Genomic DNA, 18,885 nt, shown 5'->3' with positions numbered 1-18,885 from the left:
GGTAGGTAAATATAGAGCTCTCTCTACTCTAGCCTAGGCCCTGCCCCTGGTAAGGATACCCCTAGTAGAGAGGGGTTTGGGCTAGGCGACTCTAGAAGTTACACAACTTTTGTTGACGTCAAACCAAATGTTTCATTTTTCCGTGAACTCTTCATACTTTTTTTCTATGTATGCTAAAGCATTCCAGTTTTTACTAAAAGAAAGCCTGTGATCTTAGCTTTCCAGCAGTAATATAACACTGTGGGACATGTTCATAAAAAAAGATTTTTGAGGTTTTTGTGACATTTCATACCAATGTTACAAAATTAGCCAATATCTTTTTAACAGGGATTGATCCTTCTTAAAGAATTACACGATGGTTAGCCCATTAGATTTCTGTTGGCAAATTTTGTAACATCAGTTTTTATGTTCAAGTATATCTCAAATTATGATAATTTGAAGCTTGCCACACCCCTCATCTACTTCCGACACCCTTTTTATCAGCTGAAATTGATAGAAAGGTCAAAACTATTTTTCTTTGCTTAGTGGTCAGAGAGGAATAATCCTTAATTTCAATCCAGGGTTGCCACGCCTCCTAAAGAATCCTAAATTCTCCTAAATTTTGAAAAGTCTCCTGAAATGTCCTCAAATCTCCTTAGGAAATTGAAATTTTGAATACTTTCTCCTAAAATCTTTTACCAAGTTTTCAAAAATTCAATTTACTCTGATTATCAAATTTTTATTGCTAAATGATCCTATTCATGGCATACATGATTGTTGACAAAAGCATTTCACTCTATATGCTTAAAGGTCTTTAAAAACATTGGAAGTTATGAAACTTTTGTACGATTCTCTCCTCAAAATTCCTAAAATTCTTTTAAAAAGTGTGAAAATCTCCTCAAAACTCCTAAATTTTTTCCCCGTAATTTTCAGTTATTCCTAAAAAAATAGATGAAAATCACCTAAAATCTAGTAAATCCTCCTAAATTTTGATCAAAACAAAATAGTGGCAACCCTGTCAATCAGTGATTCTAACTTTCACAGACTTTCATATTATTCCTGTCTAATAAGAATAACTCTAAATAACTAATAATCTTCTCTTAGCTTCTAAGAAAAAAAAGATTTGAAAAACACGTACGGTAGCCATTGATACAAAAGTAATATGAGTGGTAAGTCTTGTCTTTTCATCATTTTCTTTTCAAAGCAAAATTTTGAACAATTTGAAGGAAATTAATTCATAATGTGCCTTGTCACATATTACGGCCTGTTGAACTTTGAAGTTCCAAGTTTTTATATTCGGTGTACACATCAATTTTTTTCATATATATCGGCAACCAAGTTGCTTATAAGGCCCAGCCCTGAAAATGGCCAAAAAAGAAAAAAATTAAGGTGAAAGTTCTGGAAAACTGGAAAACCGGAAAACTTTTTAACAGTTCATCCTTCAACCTTGAAGGGGAAAACTTAGCGGGGTAAAAGAATTTCCTTGAATTTAACTAGAAACGTTTTTCGCCAGGAAAAACTTTGTCACTTGCCCTGCTTGCCCTCTAATATATTTTTATTGTCCTTGACTTATTTTATCTTCCTTTCCATTTTTGATTCAGTGTCATAAAAAAGATTTCACCTGAAGTTCAACTAACTTGAGATTGCAAAACAATCTTTTTCTCATCTTTTTCGTGTGTCTCCATAAAAAGATTACATCACGAATATTGAGAATTAACACAAAATAATATTTTTTTACAGTATCTCATTATTTTATTCGCTTATTTATAAAATTGTTCTTGTTATTTTGGTTTAGGTGTAGTTGATGATTGGTTAAGTAATGAACAATTTGATTTCGATGTCACTACTTCACCTGTAGGAGAGTAAGTAATTTCTTATAAGCATGGACTCTAGAGGGCTCAACTCTCTCACTCTTTGGTAGGAGAACCCCCTTCAAGTTAGCCCAAATCTTAGGAACTTACAAATCAACCAACACATTCCTCCCTTACTTAATTTTGCTCTTGATGCATTGTTTATTGAGAAAGATGAAAGTTAATTTTGAATAAAGGCATTTAACAAGGAACTGATTTAAGTTACATTGAGAAATGTAACGCGCTCAGTGAAAAAATCTTGGCCTCTATTCTTCTTGAAAGGTCATACCCCCCTTAGAGAAGAAGGGCTTCACATTATGCTTTTAGAGGAAGAAACTCAGAAGGGGTGCATGTCACTAGTCCGACACTTTCTAGTGCGACAGTAAAATAGTCCGAATCTATAAAATAAATCCACAATTTAGAAGTCTTTTTTCCGACGTCACTTTTGTCCGAAAACAAAAGATTTTAGAGTATCGAATGTTTAACAAGGGTTTTTCACTGAGATAATATTAATAAAAGTTCATTTTGGCGGCTTTGGCATAATTAGAAATAAAGGACCAATCAAATTTGCATGTTCAGAATTATGCTATGAGGGTTGTAAACCACAAGCTTAATTTCAGCCCCCCCCCAAAAGAAAGGTTGTAAAGCAGCTACAAAATTTAAAAAAAGTCTGGTTTCGGGGCCCAATTTCAAAGGCGGAACTTAGGGTTTTTATAAGCGCGTGGTTGCTTATAAAAAATGTGCCTCCTTCGGCATTTCATATTTCTTTTAACAAATTTTTATTTTTATTATTTTTTTGAATATATTTTTTCATTGTCGGACAAAATTGTTGTCGGAATACTGACGCATTCGTCAAATCCAAGGTCGGACATTTTTACTGTCGGACTAGAAAGTGTCGGACTACTGACGACCTCCCCTCAGAAGTATTGGGCAAAAATTCTTGATTTTTTCTGGATTTGTTCAACATGACACTCTAATATAATTACTATAATAGTAAAGAATTAAAATATTAAAAAATACTGCACAAAGTTTGCAAAAACAATAAAACATTTAAAATTCGATTTTTTAAGGACTTTTTTTACTATTGCAAAAGACAGCAATATAACTATTTCAATCACCCAGAAATAAAAACGAAGACTTCCTCAATTCCTATCTCCTTAGCAATGTGCTTTGCATTGTCAATCAATCGAAACAAACTACCGATGCCGACGCGTGTTTGAATGACGGCGACGTCGATATTGCAGACGAGGATGACGAAGAAGTGTTTTTCGGTCCACAGACACACAAAGAACGATGTGCTGCTGTTGTGGTCAAAGAAGAAGAAGCTAAAAAAGCTACACCACAAGCTCTCAGTGCTGAACAACAAGCTCTCTTGCTTAAAGAATCAGCTCTCCTGAGTGTTCGTATTAAACATGGTAGCACACCGAACACGCAATGCAACATCAAGAACAGCCCCATTGCGGTGGTTCACCCTATGCCTCGCCAGCAACCTCCTAAAGATGCCAGCATCACCAATAAAGAGAACATTCCAACTGAACGTCTGAAGTCTAATAATCAACAATCGAAATTGACTCAACCAATAAAATCAAAAGCAAATTCGAAACTTTTGCAACCTAAGTTTGGTTCGAAAGCAAGACCTTCGTCACAACCCGAATCAAGTTCGGGACTCACGAAACTTCCTGTCTCCAAAGTTCGCAGAGGAACAGGCCCGTCATCGTCCACAGATTCCTCTGAGGTAAGATCACTGTCCTTTATGCCCTGGACAAAGTTTCTCAACACCGGCTAAGCAAAGTCTTTGATCGGAGCTTTTTTGAAAATTGGTACCCTAATAGCACTACTCAATAGCTGTGTAAATGCATCGAAAGTGCTAACTACTTTTCCTCCAATGCTTTTGCAAGATTCTTTTTTCGCCCCAAATTCTATAGCGAGCACCTACTAAGACCACGTTTGCACGCTATGAAGCCATTCTATTGGTTATTTTCGAATTCCACGTCACTTCTAACCAATAGAATGGCTTCATTTCGTTTTGGAGCGATACAGAACCGTTAAGTGCGAACACAGTCAAAGAACCAGTATTTTTTATTCCGTTTCTTGGTGAGTTCCACTTTAAATAGAAGCCTTTTCAAGTTTTTTGACGCAAATTTGATTTTTCGCTACTGCATGAGCTTCGAAAGTTGAAAGTGGCGTAAAAAAATCGTTGAGTTTTAGGAGCCCGAAAACCTGGGCTGTGAACATTCGAAAAATTAGCAAAGTGTCTTCTAGTATACGCTAAATATCCTAGCATTATTGACGTTTTCTATATCTTTTATTTGAAACAATCGTCATGTGAAAAAAATGTCGTCTTTCCCAAGCTCATTTTGAAGCATTATTTGAACTAGCGTTCATTTGAGAAACAGGGTTGGACTTCACATTATATTAAACGGTAGTGCAGTGGAAAAGCATCTGGCTACGATGCGCAAGGTCATACCAAAGACTTTGTACTTAGTGCCCTTAGGTAATTAACAGAAGGATCGAGGGTAAGTGGAGCAATCCAGAGAGTGTCGCCCTCCTTTACCTTCTTGTAGATAGCTATCTAAAGAGGAGCCTTTGGGCCGCCTCCGACTGCAGTCGCAGACTTACTTACTACTTACTTACTTACTACTTTATTTTTATAAAGCCACTCGCACTTTTTATTCCATAGATTGTGGACAAGGTTAGTTTGTACGGTCTGGATAAAAGCTCGTCATCTTCCACTTCATCAAAACCACGACGAAGATCAGTCAATCAGGCTAAGGTACATATTATAATCAATTCTTTATATCATGGCCGTATGGCGAAGTGGTACGGTGGTAATCGCTCTCGTCTCTCGCACAGGAGACCTAAGTTCGATCCCCACCGTGGTAGCTCGACTCACTTGGCAGTGACCCTACCATGTGAGGAGAATAGGATACCACAATATTCTGATAGATTGCGGGTAGATATGCCAGACATTGTGTTTTGATTGCATTCTTTTTCAAGCTTGCGAGTGCTTAGTTGCTCTGTTCGAGTGTAATCATGATTCGTCATAATACCTGCGTGTCGCGTACACATAACCCCCGGGGGGGGCACTCAAGGTAAGCGACCGACCGACCGTACGTGCGGCCCTTAAGGGTCTTTTTTCCAATCTTCACAAAGTGAACTGTAAGGGTCGAGATGAATAAAAATGAGAAAAAGTGATTTTCTCTGCACTGTAAGGGTCCGATTTCAAAGGCCTAATTTTGGGCCGCACGTACGGTCGTTTTTGAATCGAGTGCCCCCCGGACACATCACGGTTTCATCACGGTCTGGAGTAGCGCTATAAGTTTCTACTCAAAATAGATCTCAATGATTGTTGATTCTCATTGATACGGTGGGGGTACTTGCAATTTTTAAGGAATAGTCTCCCAGTTGTGCAGCAGCCACAATTTCTTTGCCTCAGTTCTTTCAAACCACTCGATTTAATTGATTTGAAATAAATATAAAATTACAATTTTCATTTGTTCTCTTCCTGAAGGCAAATCCAACAGCTGCTCCTCCATCATCGACCAGCCAACAAAATAAATCGCAAGTTCCCAACCTCCGACCTTCAGCGCTGTCTACATCTCGTCTGAAGGCACCATCATCTAAAAGCACTTCAGACATGAAGCTATCCACCTCCGCTAGGGGACCTATGCGTGCAACAGCTTCCCAATCCACTATACCAAGTGCGGTCGATAGCGGTGTTCCAAGGACGAATTTAAAACTTCAAAGTGTCTCACGAAAGAGCACTGCTTCAACCGGTTTGTAGTTTTAAATTATTTTTTTAGCTGCGTCCTGCGGACCGTGGTGCAGTTGTAGAGCATCCGGCTAAGGTTCTCAAGGATGTGGGTTTAACCCCAAGCCGGGTCATACCAAAGATTGTCAAAATGGTACTTGATGCCTCTCTGCTTGATGCTTAGCAATTAAGAGAAGGATCAAAAAGGGTAAGTGGAGAAATCCAGGGAGAAAGAGTGGCGCCCTCCCCTACCTTCGGGTAGATAGCTATCGAAAGAGGAGCCTTCGGGTCGCCTCCGACTGCTGTCGAAGACTTTCTTAGCTGCCTCATTAGAGCCCTTCCCTTGTATTTTGAATACCTCTTTTTGTCGCTTTACTCGAACTCTATTGAGTATCTGGCAAAACGGGTTTATAGGTATAATAATAGTCAGTCAGGAAGAAATAACACACTTTTTAATTCTGCTACTGGCTTTTGCTACTGCCACTACTATCACCAGTGATAATCTTCAGGCAACTTAAAATCTAGGTACAATAATATAAATTTGAAATTCGTATTTGCGCAAAATAGTAGGGGGAAATTTGTTCGTTTTTTTGAGGTCGCTCGACTTTTTTAGTCAAAGCACTTGTTATACATTTTTGGAAAGCTAAGGGGTAGGGGAATCAAAATAACTTGGGTGCCAATTTTTTTCGGACACTTTCGTGTGATTTTCGGACAAATACGACGGTCTCAGGCAAAAATCATAGGGTGAAAAATTAATGAAAATTTCAGCTTGAGAAAACGGAGACCTGTTGTATATTTTTGGAAAGCTCCTAAAAAATTAAGATTAGTGATATATTGCGAGTATAGGTAATTTCTTTACCTAACTCGAGATATTAATCCTTAAAAACAGTGTTTTTCAGTGTTTTTCAGCTAGAAACAGCTGTTTTGTCCAGTTTTTGCGCTTTCAGAAGCTCAATATCTCGAGTTAGGTACTGAAATCACCTATACTCGCAATATATCACTAATCTTAATTTTTTGAGAGCTTTCCAAAAATATACAACAGGTCTCCGTTTTCTCAAGTTAAAATTTTCATTAATTTTTCACTCTATGATTTTTGCCTGAGACCGTCGTATTTGGCCGAAAATCACACCAAAGTGTCCGAAAGAAAATTGGCACCCAAGTTATTTTGATTCCCCTACCCCTTAGCTTTCCAAAAATGTATAGCAAGTGCTTTGACTAAAAAAATCGAGCGATTTTACAAATTTCCCCCTACTAAAACTTGTTCGTACTTGGATAGTTTGCTTGGAAATTTTGACACAAAACTTTGGCTTTCTCGTCCAGGTTTTGAAAAAGACGAATTAGCTTTAAAACAGAGATTTTGGATTTAAATAAGAAATATCTCTTTGCAGGAACTCCAACGAGAAACAGTGGTATACCGAGTGCGCGACGTCGTTCGAAGATCGAAACACCGTCGGCCTCTACCACGACGTCTGTTCCATCAACACGCCCTGCAATCACGTCACGTCAAAGTCTTATTACTCCGGTACAGCGTACGCCTTCGTCAAGACGACAAATGACTGCACGACAACTTATCACTAAACGGAGAGGTAATAAAAGCATCAAGTTCAAGGCCCTGGAGAAGCTAGGGATGAAACAATTAATAATTTAATTTGATGTTGTTCTTTTTCATTTTCAGACTCCTCACGAACTCCGTCACCAATCGAACCTGTCGCCGTCAATAACAATGGCGTTGAACGTAATACAGCCTCACCCACACCATCATTGGAAACACAACCCACTCATGAGACGGAAGACAGAATCAAAAAACCATCAACAGAACCACCCATAACAGGGCCACCCTCAGCAGGGCCTTCCTCGACAGAACCACCCTCAACAGAACCGCCCTCACACAGTGACATTATGAATCGGTACAAACGCCTTATGTCTTCGCAAAAAGAAAACAAACGTACAGAGGGACCTTCCACTGACGCCAATGAGCCGAAGCAGGACGAAATTACGATAAAAGACGAATCTCCTGTTGTGGAGACAATTCATGCATGTAAGTTGATGGACATTTAGGCTGGGCTTAAAAAATTGTTGGTTTGCCGTCACCCGACCCTAGATTTTGGAGGTGGGTCAGTCAGTCGGAATTTTTTTTTATTTTGGCAATTTATGAAATTTTCGTCCATGGAAGGGTTAACAGTTTGTTTACATTTAGGTAATTTTGAATAAAAAACAGAAGTGCTAGCAGGGAATTTACGATTCTTATGCTTGAGACAAACAAGATACGAGTTTTGATTTTTTATTGTTTGAAGTTTTTGAAGGAAAAAATCTTCTTTAAAATGGCAATAAAATGTTTTGGGTCGGCAGGTTTCGAGGTACGGTCGGTCGGGTGACGGCAAACCAACAATTTTTTAAGTCACTGTTTTTATGGTTTTCATATTTAAAATGTTATTTTTAGGTCTTTTATACCATTTATACCTAAACGAATAAGATCGGCCTTTACCACAAAAAGGGAAAATTACTTTCGCATTATACTTAAAACAAAGATATATAACGAGCCAATGTCGGTACGTTGAAGAACGATCTTTAATGTACCGACATTGACTCTCTCTCGATTAAGTGTTTTCTTGTCACCGTCTCCTTGAAATTTCTATATGTCTGTATCGGCATTCTTTAACTGTTGTCATAGCGGAAAGTTTTAAAAGACTGCTACATTTATTTTTCAAGTCGAAAGTAATTTCATCAACCCTGATTTTATTGAAGCTTAGAACTCAATGATAATTTTCATCCACCCGGATATTTATTTAGAAATCACCCAATTTGAAAATTTCAATCAATTTCAACCAGAAATACACAAAGTGTGTTTCTAGTAATCCTGTATTCTTGGTAAAACTACAACCGAAAAGCCTTAGTTTGACCACTGTGTTTCTATTAGTGGTCAGATCCCGGCTATAATTCATAACAGTCAGTGGTCTAGCCAGTAAAATGCGGTTTTCATCAAACAGGCCAACAGTGGTCAGAGCTTCTTTTTCGGGGCTTTGCATTAGAAAAATAACTTACGCATATCAAGAATAAAAATCAACTTTCCTACTTTTTAAATCAGCATTTTTTGACATCATACATAAGACACAGTTTCCTAAAGTATTATGAAATTCAGCATGTCGAGTTCTATACAAACATAGATTTTATATAAAGCGACCAGGTTGTTAAGGTTCGGGCCCTAAAATCAGACAAATATTTGTTACCTTCTCGTAAAGGAATTCTTTTTTGATAATCTAATGATACTTCTTGATCTTATAACAAACATTAATACGATACTAGAGGAAGTTATAGCAAACTTTTTCGAAATTAAGCTAGAAAGCTAAAGCAGCTCTAACCCTTAGTTGCTGGCTCTGATAACTTCGGCAAGACTTCTTATTTGACTCGTCTTTGCTTTTTATATGGACAAACCACTGATCTGTAACTACTTAACTAGATCAGTCTTCCCATGTAGTTTCTGATTGAAAACAATAGAATTTCAACGTGAGGTACGTGTGAGGTATGAAAATCTGAAATTTTAAATCGCCATATCTACTTCAGGATGCTTTTTCGTGAAAATATTCGATTGGCTTACTAAGGACCATAGAAGGGATCTTTGAAGCTAAGTTTTACTTTTTATCTGGTTACCCCTTTGATCTTGTTTTCTCGTTTTAATGTTTTAGTGCCTGAAGCGAAGTTGTTGGAGATCAACGATGCAGCCAGCCCTTTGATTAACATGTCACCGGCTAAAGTGACCGATTATTTCTTAGACCCTTTCCACACTGGAGCGACACCTCCTCCACTTATTGACGTCATGGATGTTTTGGAACCTGAACGACCTAAAGAAATGAACCTCATCGAATTCTAAAATGTAAAAGGAATCGTTTTCATTTGTTGTCAAAGTTCGCTTTTTTTAAAAACATTGGATTTTTTCCAACGTTGAAAGTCTAGAACGACCCTATCGAAAAACCAGCCTGTCCGGTGTTTTTTTCCGGTGCCGAAAAGTATTATTAAATTACGCTGGACAAAACTGTTCGGTAGTTGTCCCTTGTTACACCATGCGAATTCTTCACACCGGACAACTAACGGACTTTTTTCTTTAGCGTTTTAGCGCACACTCGATGCACCGGACTGATTCCGGGACTGATTCACGTCTGGTCCAGTGTTTGGATTGTCCAGTGTTAAAATTTTTTTCACATTCGACATTCGTCGTCAGGGTCATAGGTCTTTCTGTCTCAAATACATCCGAGCTTCTTGGAATTGGCATACTTAGCAAAATTATAAACGTAAAATTGGAAGACAATACTTGCGAACGTTTGCTTGGAAAAGTTGCAGTAACTTTAAGCTATAAATAATTATCCTACGAAATCGTATCCTTTTCTTGAAAAAAAACGTATATCAGATTATAATTATTATTTGATTTTAGAAAATGTACATAAAAATTTATCATTCATAGTTTAGGTTTACTTTTAATTTAACGTTGATATATCCATCTGGTAATAGCGAGTTTATGTATTTGTGCTTTTCAGGACGTGTGAGTGACTGAAGCGATTTGGAAAAACCTGTAGTTTGACCCGCCAAATGCTTGTTTACCGTCGCCCTCAGTCAATCAGAAACTGGGCAAACAAAAGTTTACTGCTTCGCCGCGGAAAAACACAGATACATAAACTTGCTGATGTTCATCTGATCCCTCTGGTACGGTTGATAACCGGAGCCTTTTTATGGGAGCTGATTTCGGCGAGCAGCAAAAATTCAAAAAAAGATAAAAATAAATTATGTGAAGATGAGTGGCAGGCTTAACCCTATTCGGCCTAGGGGGTGGGGGGGCTCTTTCTGTTCGGAGGTCAAACTATTGGTAATAGCTCCTGAAATAATAGAGCCTTTGCCGTGAAATTTTCTGTAAATTACTAACTTTTATTTACCTTCAAAATAAATAAAAATTTGACACCTAAAAATTTTCACACCTTGATGACTTTTCTACAGTAAGTTGTCACAAAAATTGACACTTTTATAATACAAATTTATTTCTAATGTCAAATATATCGTTTAAACCGTAATCAGTGTCGGATACAGGAGGTAGGCTATCTTATTCATGGAGAGTAATTAGTTTCCATATAAGGTAATACGATAATAAAGTGCACTCTCCTCCATTGGTTATAGCCTCCCTCTGTACCCGAGCCTGGTAATTTATTGGATATTTAGGATAAAATAAGCATTTTAAACTCAGGCAACTTTTTTCTAAAGCCTTTGTTAGAATACAATAGCTATTTATAAGAACAAAGGAAATTTTCGGTTTTTGCTCACTTTGGGCATGATGATTGACGTAATGAAAAAAGTTTTTTGGCAAAAGTTACCTTACATGACAAGGATCTTGTGCCAAATTTCATCCAAAAAGACCCACTAGATCAAAAGTTAAGGGGTGGTACAGGAAAAGACCCCCCCCCCTAGTTCTGAACCGCCCCTAAAAGCCTAGGTTGAATAAGGTTAATCTGGTCTTTTTTGCCTTATAATGACAGTTTTAAGACGAAAATGAGGCGTTTTTTAAAACCTCAATTTTTGGAACAGCTTATTTTTGGCCAAAAGCAATTTCTCTAGGGACATTACCCTTTTCATCAGGCTTGTAAAAAATAAAATATTTATAGGATAAATAGTTGAATAAATTAGTAGACCTTTGAAACTTATTTTTGTCTTTTTATTATGGAAAGAATATAAATGCTAATGACTGAGTGTGTGGTACTAAATGAAAAATCCTTGTTGGAGTATATTTCGGAGAAAAATTTCCAGGGGCATAAAGGACCATTTTTTCATTTTTACAGGAGGTAAAAGGTTGTTCTAAAATGTCCAAATAATGGAGAAAACAATTTTCCAAGGGCTCTTTTGCGTATTTTGCCAGTTTCCAAGGGGCGCAATCGACACATTCCTAAGAATCTTTTTTTTTTTTTGGTTTGAAAAGGTTCGTCCACGCCCCTGTATGGAAATTTAATGGAACAGCCCATTTCTTCCACAGTCCTTAGCAGTACCTCCAAATTTTACTGGCTACTAGTTTTTCAAAGTGAAAGTATTTAGCTATTGTAATTTTTAGTTTTGCTTGAAAACAATAGAATACACTCTTCTCGAGATGCATAAATTTATTGTTGTCCTCGTTTTCAAACAGATTTCGTTGCTATAAAATTACATATTCAAATCAATTTAAATTCCCAAAGGAAATATTATCTCTAAAACAAAAGAACATGAAATTCAAAATGTCTAATGAGGTGTAAACAACACAATTATCATTGTGAATATGTAATTTTATGAAATCTGTTTGAAAACGAGGACAACAATAAATTTTTGCATCTCGAGAAGAGTGTATTTGAACGTGCGTACCTTGCGAGGTTACTCTTTAATAAATAAACGACGTATTTCACCCACAGAAGATATTGGTGGGAAGGGTTCTTTTCCAGACATCGTAGCTGAGTGGATTATTTCACTGTAAGCTAAACAAATATCGAGATGGTAGATTTTATTGTAAGGGTGCTTATTAGGTGGTACAACGTTTAAAGGGTGTTTATCCTGTAGGGGATGGATTTGCTTACCTTCTTTCTTTATTACTTCGAATAAACGCCCCTCTCCAAAGGAAAAATTTTCAACAAACGCCTCTTTCGAATAAACGCGTCTCCAAAAATGTAAAAAATTAATAGACGAACGGGACGTTTCCCGGGGGGAAGGCACTTAGGCAAAATTGGGTACGGGGACGTGCCGCTGGTTGGGGTCCCAAATTTACTAAATACTCTCGGGTACCTAATAGCCGGGGGGATTAGAAAAGCGGGGGAGGGGGAGGGGTTGGAAGAAATCTCGAAACTTAATAAGCGTTGGAATAAAAATGTCCTGGGTGTAAAATATTCGAAAAATTAATTAGCGGGGGGGGGGCTATTAGGTACCCGAGAGTATTGATATTTGACATCAGGGTTCATTTTTCAAACTCAAGTGGTACGTCCCCGTCGGCCGTCAAGATCAGTGCCCCCCGGGTGGACGTTTATTTGAAATAATACAGTATTTTAACTTTCTTGCTTTTAGAGAAAATAATAACAGAAAAATGAACAGTCATCAAGTCTTATCTGGAAATACCAAACACAATAAATAATGAAGATATGAAAATTGCTCTCTCATGGGTGTGGCTGGCAAAAGATAGAAACTGGTAGAAAGGTTAGTAAGTAATCTTTCCTATATGTGATTTTGAATGAACTTATGTAAGACAAGCTTCTTGCTTAGCTTAGCTTCTTGCTTAGTCTTGACATCGTCAAAAATGTTGGTTATTATTCGAAAGGTTTATAGGTCATGATGATTGACAGCTCCATTCATAACTTTGATTTCAAACTTTCTTGAAAATTAGGAGGTAAACAAAGTTTGAATCTATCATGGCTCTGATCAAGATTTGAAACTCCTTTATGACAAATGAAAGCTCATTGCCCATCTAAAATGCTTGAACCTGAGTGGTTATCACACAATCGCAAGATTGAAAGTGAAATCTATCGCTAGATTTCGAAAATTATGCCGCTGAAAAGCAAAGAAAAGACTAGATTCAATTCCTTCGGGGCTTTAAACACGGTTCTCCAATCTTTGTCAATTTTACAAATTTGCTAGGAACCCATTACCTATGATTTCCTGCCTGGTCTAGCTACTCTAGCTACAATTCGCGACGAACCCACTACTCTGAATGAATTTCTGCCTGGTCTAGCCAATCTTTTTTTCGGTAAAAAAGGACCTTTTGAAAAATCTCAGAAAAGATGTTGTTTGTTATATCAGTCAGTGGTACAAAAACCCTGATTTTAAAATTTTCACACGGACTAAATTTCGTGAAAAATGACAAAAATTGCGAAAATAGATCTACTCAATATTTAATCTACCTAAGTAATGTTTCAGTTTGCAAGAATCAGGGGGTACAGCCAGAAGATGTTAGTTAGACAAGGATTTATATTTATCATTATTCTTTTCTGTATAGGTATAAGTTATCTTAAGTTCTCATCAGCATTATGTACATTATTTACAGAATATATTTACAATTTGGTAAATCCATTACACTCTATTATCCAACTAAAGTGATATACAAGTTGTTTTTATACGAACAAACTTTATAAGAACATAAGGCTTCGGTAGCCAAATGCTAAGAATAAATTACATTTGAAGACTTTGCAGACCCGATTTCTTAACAAAATGGACAAAAATTGATTTTTTTCCAGCGGGAGAAATATTGTAGTATAATTTTTCACTACACGTTCTTTTTATAAGAACAAACTATAATAAAAGCATAAGGCAGCGATGGCTAAAAATGTTAAGAACAAGTTAATAACATTTCAAGACTTTACAACACCCGATTTGTTATGAGAATGGATAAAAATACTCACAAAATGGTTAACACAAGAACATTTCAAGAACGTCTAAAGGCTTCAAAAATTGATGTTCTCGTAAAAAGACCGTGTGAATGAACTTGACACAATTCGTTACCTAAATTGTTAAAACATTTTTAAAAAAGATTATTTTTAGATGAAACGAATTAAAGACGGCCTATTGTTGAGGTATCAAAATTCTTATTGGTTTAAATACAGTTTTGCTGTTAAGGACAACCCCCATTAATTTCGTTTGATATTAGGTTAAGTGCGCATCTTTTAAATAGTTTTTTTAACAAGTGACACGAAAAGGACTTCTGCTTAGCAAATTTTAGCTAAAGCAGGTTTTTTGTGATTTGACTCTTTGTAAAAAAGCAAGCTTCATTTCCAAATTCCATTGTTTTGATATTCTTTACATAGGCTTAACTTTTTGACCAATTTCATCATGAATATTCTTATAGATTACATTCCTATAAACGAGAAAGCGTGTAGCAACAAAGTACACTTAATATAACGAGCTTCAAGAGGAGTCAGTATTTTTATGTACACCCCTGTCTCAGTGCCCCGGTGGCATGATTTCAGTACATGATTTTTTTCAGTACATGGTTTCAGTACATGATTTTTTCCTACGTCACTGCAGTAATCAAATTTTTATTGCACTCATTTGTGAATTGAGATATAAATTGAATAAAGACAGCGACAATAAAAAACAGTTCTTGAATTCCCAAGCCATTTAGGATGATTAGAAATGAGTGCAATAAAAATTTGATTACTGCAGTGACGTAGGAAAAAATCATGTACTGAAACCATGTACTGAAAAAAATCATGTACTGAAATCATGCCACCGGGGCACTGAGACAGGGGTGTTTATGTTACATACTTTTCCTTGATGTTAAACTATCTTCGATGTAAAAGGACTTCATATCGCGTCGCTTGAAAACCTTCTAATGTTACATTACGTTACATATCAAAACAAAAGATTAAATTCTCAAGATATAGGTCGAGTAAAAACACACTAACTTTTACGTTATGTATGTCAAGTGCGTAATATGTCTACGTCACGAAAAGGTTTTCGTCCCAAACTATCGGTGATTTGCGAAGAATGGGACAGTAAAAATTTGTGAAGCCTTCAAATGTTCTTAACTTTTAGTGCTTTAAGCCTAAAAATGTTCTTAACATGTTCTTATTCACCATTTCGTGAGCATTTTTTGTTAAAATCTCCTTAATTTATTCTTAATATTTTAGCCATCGAAGCCTTATGCTCTTATATAGTTTGTTCTTATTAGAGAAAAATGTATCGGTCATTTGCAAAAATAGGACATATTTTGCAAAAACATGTTTTGACCTTTCTTTATGTAGGGAAAATCTCAAGGAAGTATTAAGTCATGTATTTTCGAAAGTCTCATATTTTTGATAGACGAGACCAATTTGATTAGTTGTTTACGGGCCCGACCGACCCTGAAATTCCAAAAATAGAAATAAAAATAAAATTGATTTTGGTAGTGCATTTTCATTGCTTTACAGACTGCCAAAATTTTGGTTTAAAAAAAAGGTTTTGAGAATTTTATGTTCAATTTTAATTTTATCCATGAATTCGACTTTTTGTGTCTTTTTATTTTCTATTTCGCATTTTTGTCAAGAAGCAGTAGTTTTTGCTGCCTTTTTAAGGTATTTTATTGTGAGATTCTACTTTTATTTCTATTTTTTTGCCGAACGACTGACCTTCTTTTTTGGGTAGCTTGTCCGTAAAACAATAAATTAAATAGGCCTTGCCTCATGAGAAATTTTCGAAAAAAATTCGAAAGTCCTTCGTTTTAATCTGCATTTTCCACTTAAAATGTTTAAACTTTTTTTTCCTAAATATCTTTTCATTTTGTTTGATTTCGTCCTTAACCATATCAAGTTGTTTGTTCACTTATCATTTTTAAAAATCATTGCAAAAACAAACTATTTGAAATTTTTGTATCATTTTTTATTACTTGTTGACAAAGTCTCGATATCAAAACCGAACTTTGAGTGGAGTAAATCCTTCAAATGAAGCACCTACATGTTTTATTTTATAAGAACATCCAAAAATATTGAAGCATTCGGATGTTCTTAACGTTTTGAGCTTCAAGTCTAACAATGTTCCTAACATGTTCTTATACACCATTTTGTGAACATCATTGTCCATTTTCCTAAGTAAACGGGTGTTTAAGAGTCCACAAGGCCTTAAATTGTTCTTAACTTGTTCTTGATATTTTGGCCATGGAAGCCCTATGTTTGTTCTTATAAAACCGTGTACCTTAAAGATCCCGTTGCGTTTAATTGATAATTTGAGACGTATTACGTCATTATGGATAACTAATAAACGATGATGTTAATGACGTCATCTCATTAGTGGCATGCCGTGAACATTGTTGCAATTATCTATCTCCATCCAGATTTTTAATTGCAAAGCTATGTTAAACAGTTCAAAATATACATGCACTACAAAGTTAACGTTCTCTAATTCGACCTTCTAATAGTCGATACGCTCTATTATTCGATAATATTGAAAATCGCCATCGACAAAAAACTCTCATAAAAGATGCTCATCTTTTCGATATGCTTCTTTATTCGATGAAAATGAAATTCCCCTTGAAAATCGAATTAGAGAGCGTCAACTGTATTTTGTATTGTTTTATGCCACGTCTTAAACAGCAACCACGTAAAATTTAAAACCACTTTGAAAGCTTGAAAATTACGCAATCCAAATAAAATCCCTCTAATAAGTTAAGACAAACAAAATAAAATGGTATCAACTTTGTACAGACGAGTTACTGCAAGAACTTCGAGGTCGTTCAGGAGTCCGATTTAATATAACACTTTTAGACCGCCTTCGTCCGCCATAGATATACCGCCCACTAACACGATGTCCAGAATTCCTTTCGAAAGTCGTTGTTGTTTTTTTGGTATCAGCAAAACAACCCTCGCATAATAAATATTCTTCAATCTCTGCTATATTCACCCCTTTCTTGGCAGAACAAGCAAACAAAGTTCCACACCAATGCGAAATATCATCTACTTCCATCTCTGGTAACGTCCTGGATCGCGTTGAATCACATTTGGTTTTAATAACAGCTATAGGAAGTTCTGATAAATGTACGTTATGTATTTCTTCAATCTCATCTTTCAGGCGTACCATCTCTTTAAAACTATCTCTCGTATTATCATAAAGTAAGAAAAAGATGTTGGCTTTCTGTATGTATAATTTCCTCATAGCAGGAAAACTATGAGAAGCTGACAAGTCTATAAATTCGAATTTGACCAACATATTATTGATCATGTTTTCTTTGGTATAAACGTCAAGGACTGTTGGTGAAGCATCGCTTGTAAATTCTTCACCACACAGAGCACGTATTAGGGACGTCTTGCCGACGTTACGTGTGCCTAACACGATGACAGAGAGCGTGACACGTTGTATTCGTTTCTTGACTTGTTTTCTATGGTTAAATAATTGCATCATGGTTTTTATGGTGCATTTGAAAGCTCCTTTATTGTCATTCTTTTTACCGTTCGGCGATGTCTTTAACCTGTCAGTTGCAATGACTGTGAACCCTTTTCCACTATTGTCCACCATCATTTGTGAAATGTTTCTTTGTTTTTTTTTCACTACAGAAAGAAGTTGAGAGTAATATATCATTAAGTAAAGTTAAGTTAGTAAACTTGCGACCGTGTTGCATTGGTAGAGCATCCGGCTACGGTGCGCAAGGTTGTGGGTTCAATCCCTAGTCGGGTCATATAAAAGATTTCCAAAATGCTACTTGATGTCCCTCTACTTGATGCTGAGCAATTAAGAGAAGGATCGAGGGTAAGTGGAGCGACCTTATTACTTAAACTAAGTAAAATTGCGACTGCAGTCACGGGCAACCTGAATGTAGGGGTGGGCGCCGCTCTTTTTCCCTGGATTGCTCCAATTACCCTTGATCCTTCACTTTTTAATTGTTAAAAGATTGAGCTTACGTACCAAAAAATCGATTTATTTTGCACTGCAAACTTTTTGATCATGTGATTAAAAAATAGACCAATCCCAAGAGGAAATTTTGGTAACGTGATCAAAAAGTGTGAAAATCGCAACTTCTCTTTTGTTTGTAACAAAAGAAAATTGAATAAAAAGCTAAAACAAGACACTGCCAGACCGGGGTTTTTTATAATGAATATGGTATAACACAGCCAGGAATTAAAACCACTGCTTGGTACACTGTAGCAGAATGCTCTACCTTTATGAAACGTTCGCTTAATGATATCATAATAGTATATCATTACATAAACAAAATATCTGACTCTGACTCTTTTCTGCTATAATGTTGGCTTGGCGAGAAAACCAGATTACACCTACACACCCCTTCCCATAACGTTACTCTGACTCTTTTCTGTTACAATGTTTGCAAGAGAGCCAGATTACAAAGAATTCCCAAAAGACATTGTGCGTAGAATAATTGCGTTCTCGAATATTCTAAGCCAATCAAAATACGAGAACAGAAAACTGTGCCAGGTCTCTTAGTGGATAACTCACTACAGGGTGTCCCTAATTAAAGTATCGAGTTTGAACATGCGATTGAGTAGAAAAGTTTTATGTGCGTGTTCACAAAATTGTATTTTAAGCTCTCCCTCTTTTTTCTTTGTCATTACGATTAATTTATACGTTGTAACTACCTTTTGTAATAAGCCTGTGTGATGGAGAACGTTCTTATATTTTAGCTATAACACACACAAACTTTTCTACTCAATCGCATGTTCAAACTCGATACTTTAATTAGGGACACCCTGTATAAGAAACGAGATGGGAAATCCCTGTTTTTGGTGAGGTGCTGAAGCCATCACCATCATAAAGATCAAAATGATTGGATTCAGCAAACCGATTTTTGTCACCGGTAATTATTACAAAATACTCCGTCAGTAAAAGGTCACTCAAGTT

At 36.3% G+C, this 18,885-nt stretch overlaps 2 protein-coding genes across 3 annotated transcripts; one reads left to right on the top strand and one right to left on the bottom strand.

The window, feature by feature from the left end:
- Positions 1 to 1,077: 1,077 nt before the first annotated feature.
- LOC136801911 (uncharacterized) lies at positions 1,078 to 9,761 on the top strand. Of its 2 annotated transcripts, XM_067058591.1 has the most exons (9): positions 1,078 to 1,148; positions 1,775 to 1,841; positions 2,991 to 3,564; positions 4,510 to 4,602; positions 5,341 to 5,605; positions 6,969 to 7,166; positions 7,256 to 7,618; positions 9,264 to 9,451; positions 9,684 to 9,729. In XM_067058591.1, exons 1-8 carry the CDS (start codon positions 1,142 to 1,144, stop codon positions 9,446 to 9,448), a joined length of 1,752 nt encoding a protein of 583 aa, XP_066914692.1. In that variant the 5' UTR covers positions 1,078 to 1,141; the 3' UTR covers positions 9,449 to 9,451; positions 9,684 to 9,729. The 2 variants fall into 2 exon arrangements, with proteins under 2 accessions (XP_066914692.1, XP_066914691.1); XM_067058590.1 differs by having other exon boundaries at positions 9,264 to 9,761.
- A 5,057-nt stretch (positions 9,762 to 14,818) lies between these two features.
- Positions 14,819 to 17,560, bottom strand: LOC136801910 (GTP-binding protein Di-Ras2-like). The gene has a single exon (XM_067058589.1). The coding sequence runs from the start codon at positions 17,548 to 17,550 to the stop codon at positions 16,726 to 16,728; it is 825 nt and encodes a 274-aa protein (XP_066914690.1). The 5' UTR covers positions 17,551 to 17,560; the 3' UTR covers positions 14,819 to 16,725.
- Positions 17,561 to 18,885: the final 1,325 nt, after the last annotated feature.

This window comes from Clytia hemisphaerica, unplaced genomic scaffold (genome assembly GCF_902728285.1).
Source record: "Clytia hemisphaerica strain Z4C2 unplaced genomic scaffold, Clytia hemisphaerica genome assembly, whole genome shotgun sequence".
Classification (NCBI taxonomy): domain Eukaryota; kingdom Metazoa; phylum Cnidaria; class Hydrozoa; order Leptothecata; family Clytiidae; genus Clytia; species Clytia hemisphaerica.
The sequence above is the reverse complement of the archived record's forward strand: the minus strand, read 5'-3'. Positions and strand labels throughout refer to the sequence as shown.

Bases quoted from the DNA above. Each gene is read 5' to 3' on its own strand.
- LOC136801911 (XM_067058590.1), top strand. The intron at 3,565-4,509 runs GTAAGATCACTG...TTTATTCCATAG, and splicing joins CGTCCACAGATTCCTCTGAG to ATTGTGGACAAGGTTAGTTT. The intron at 7,619-9,263 runs GTAAGTTGATGG...TTAATGTTTTAG, and splicing joins TGTGGAGACAATTCATGCAT to TGCCTGAAGCGAAGTTGTTG.
- LOC136801910 (XM_067058589.1), bottom strand. From the start codon at position 17,550: ATGATGGTGGACAATAGTGGAAAAGGGTTCACAGTCATTGCAACTGAC.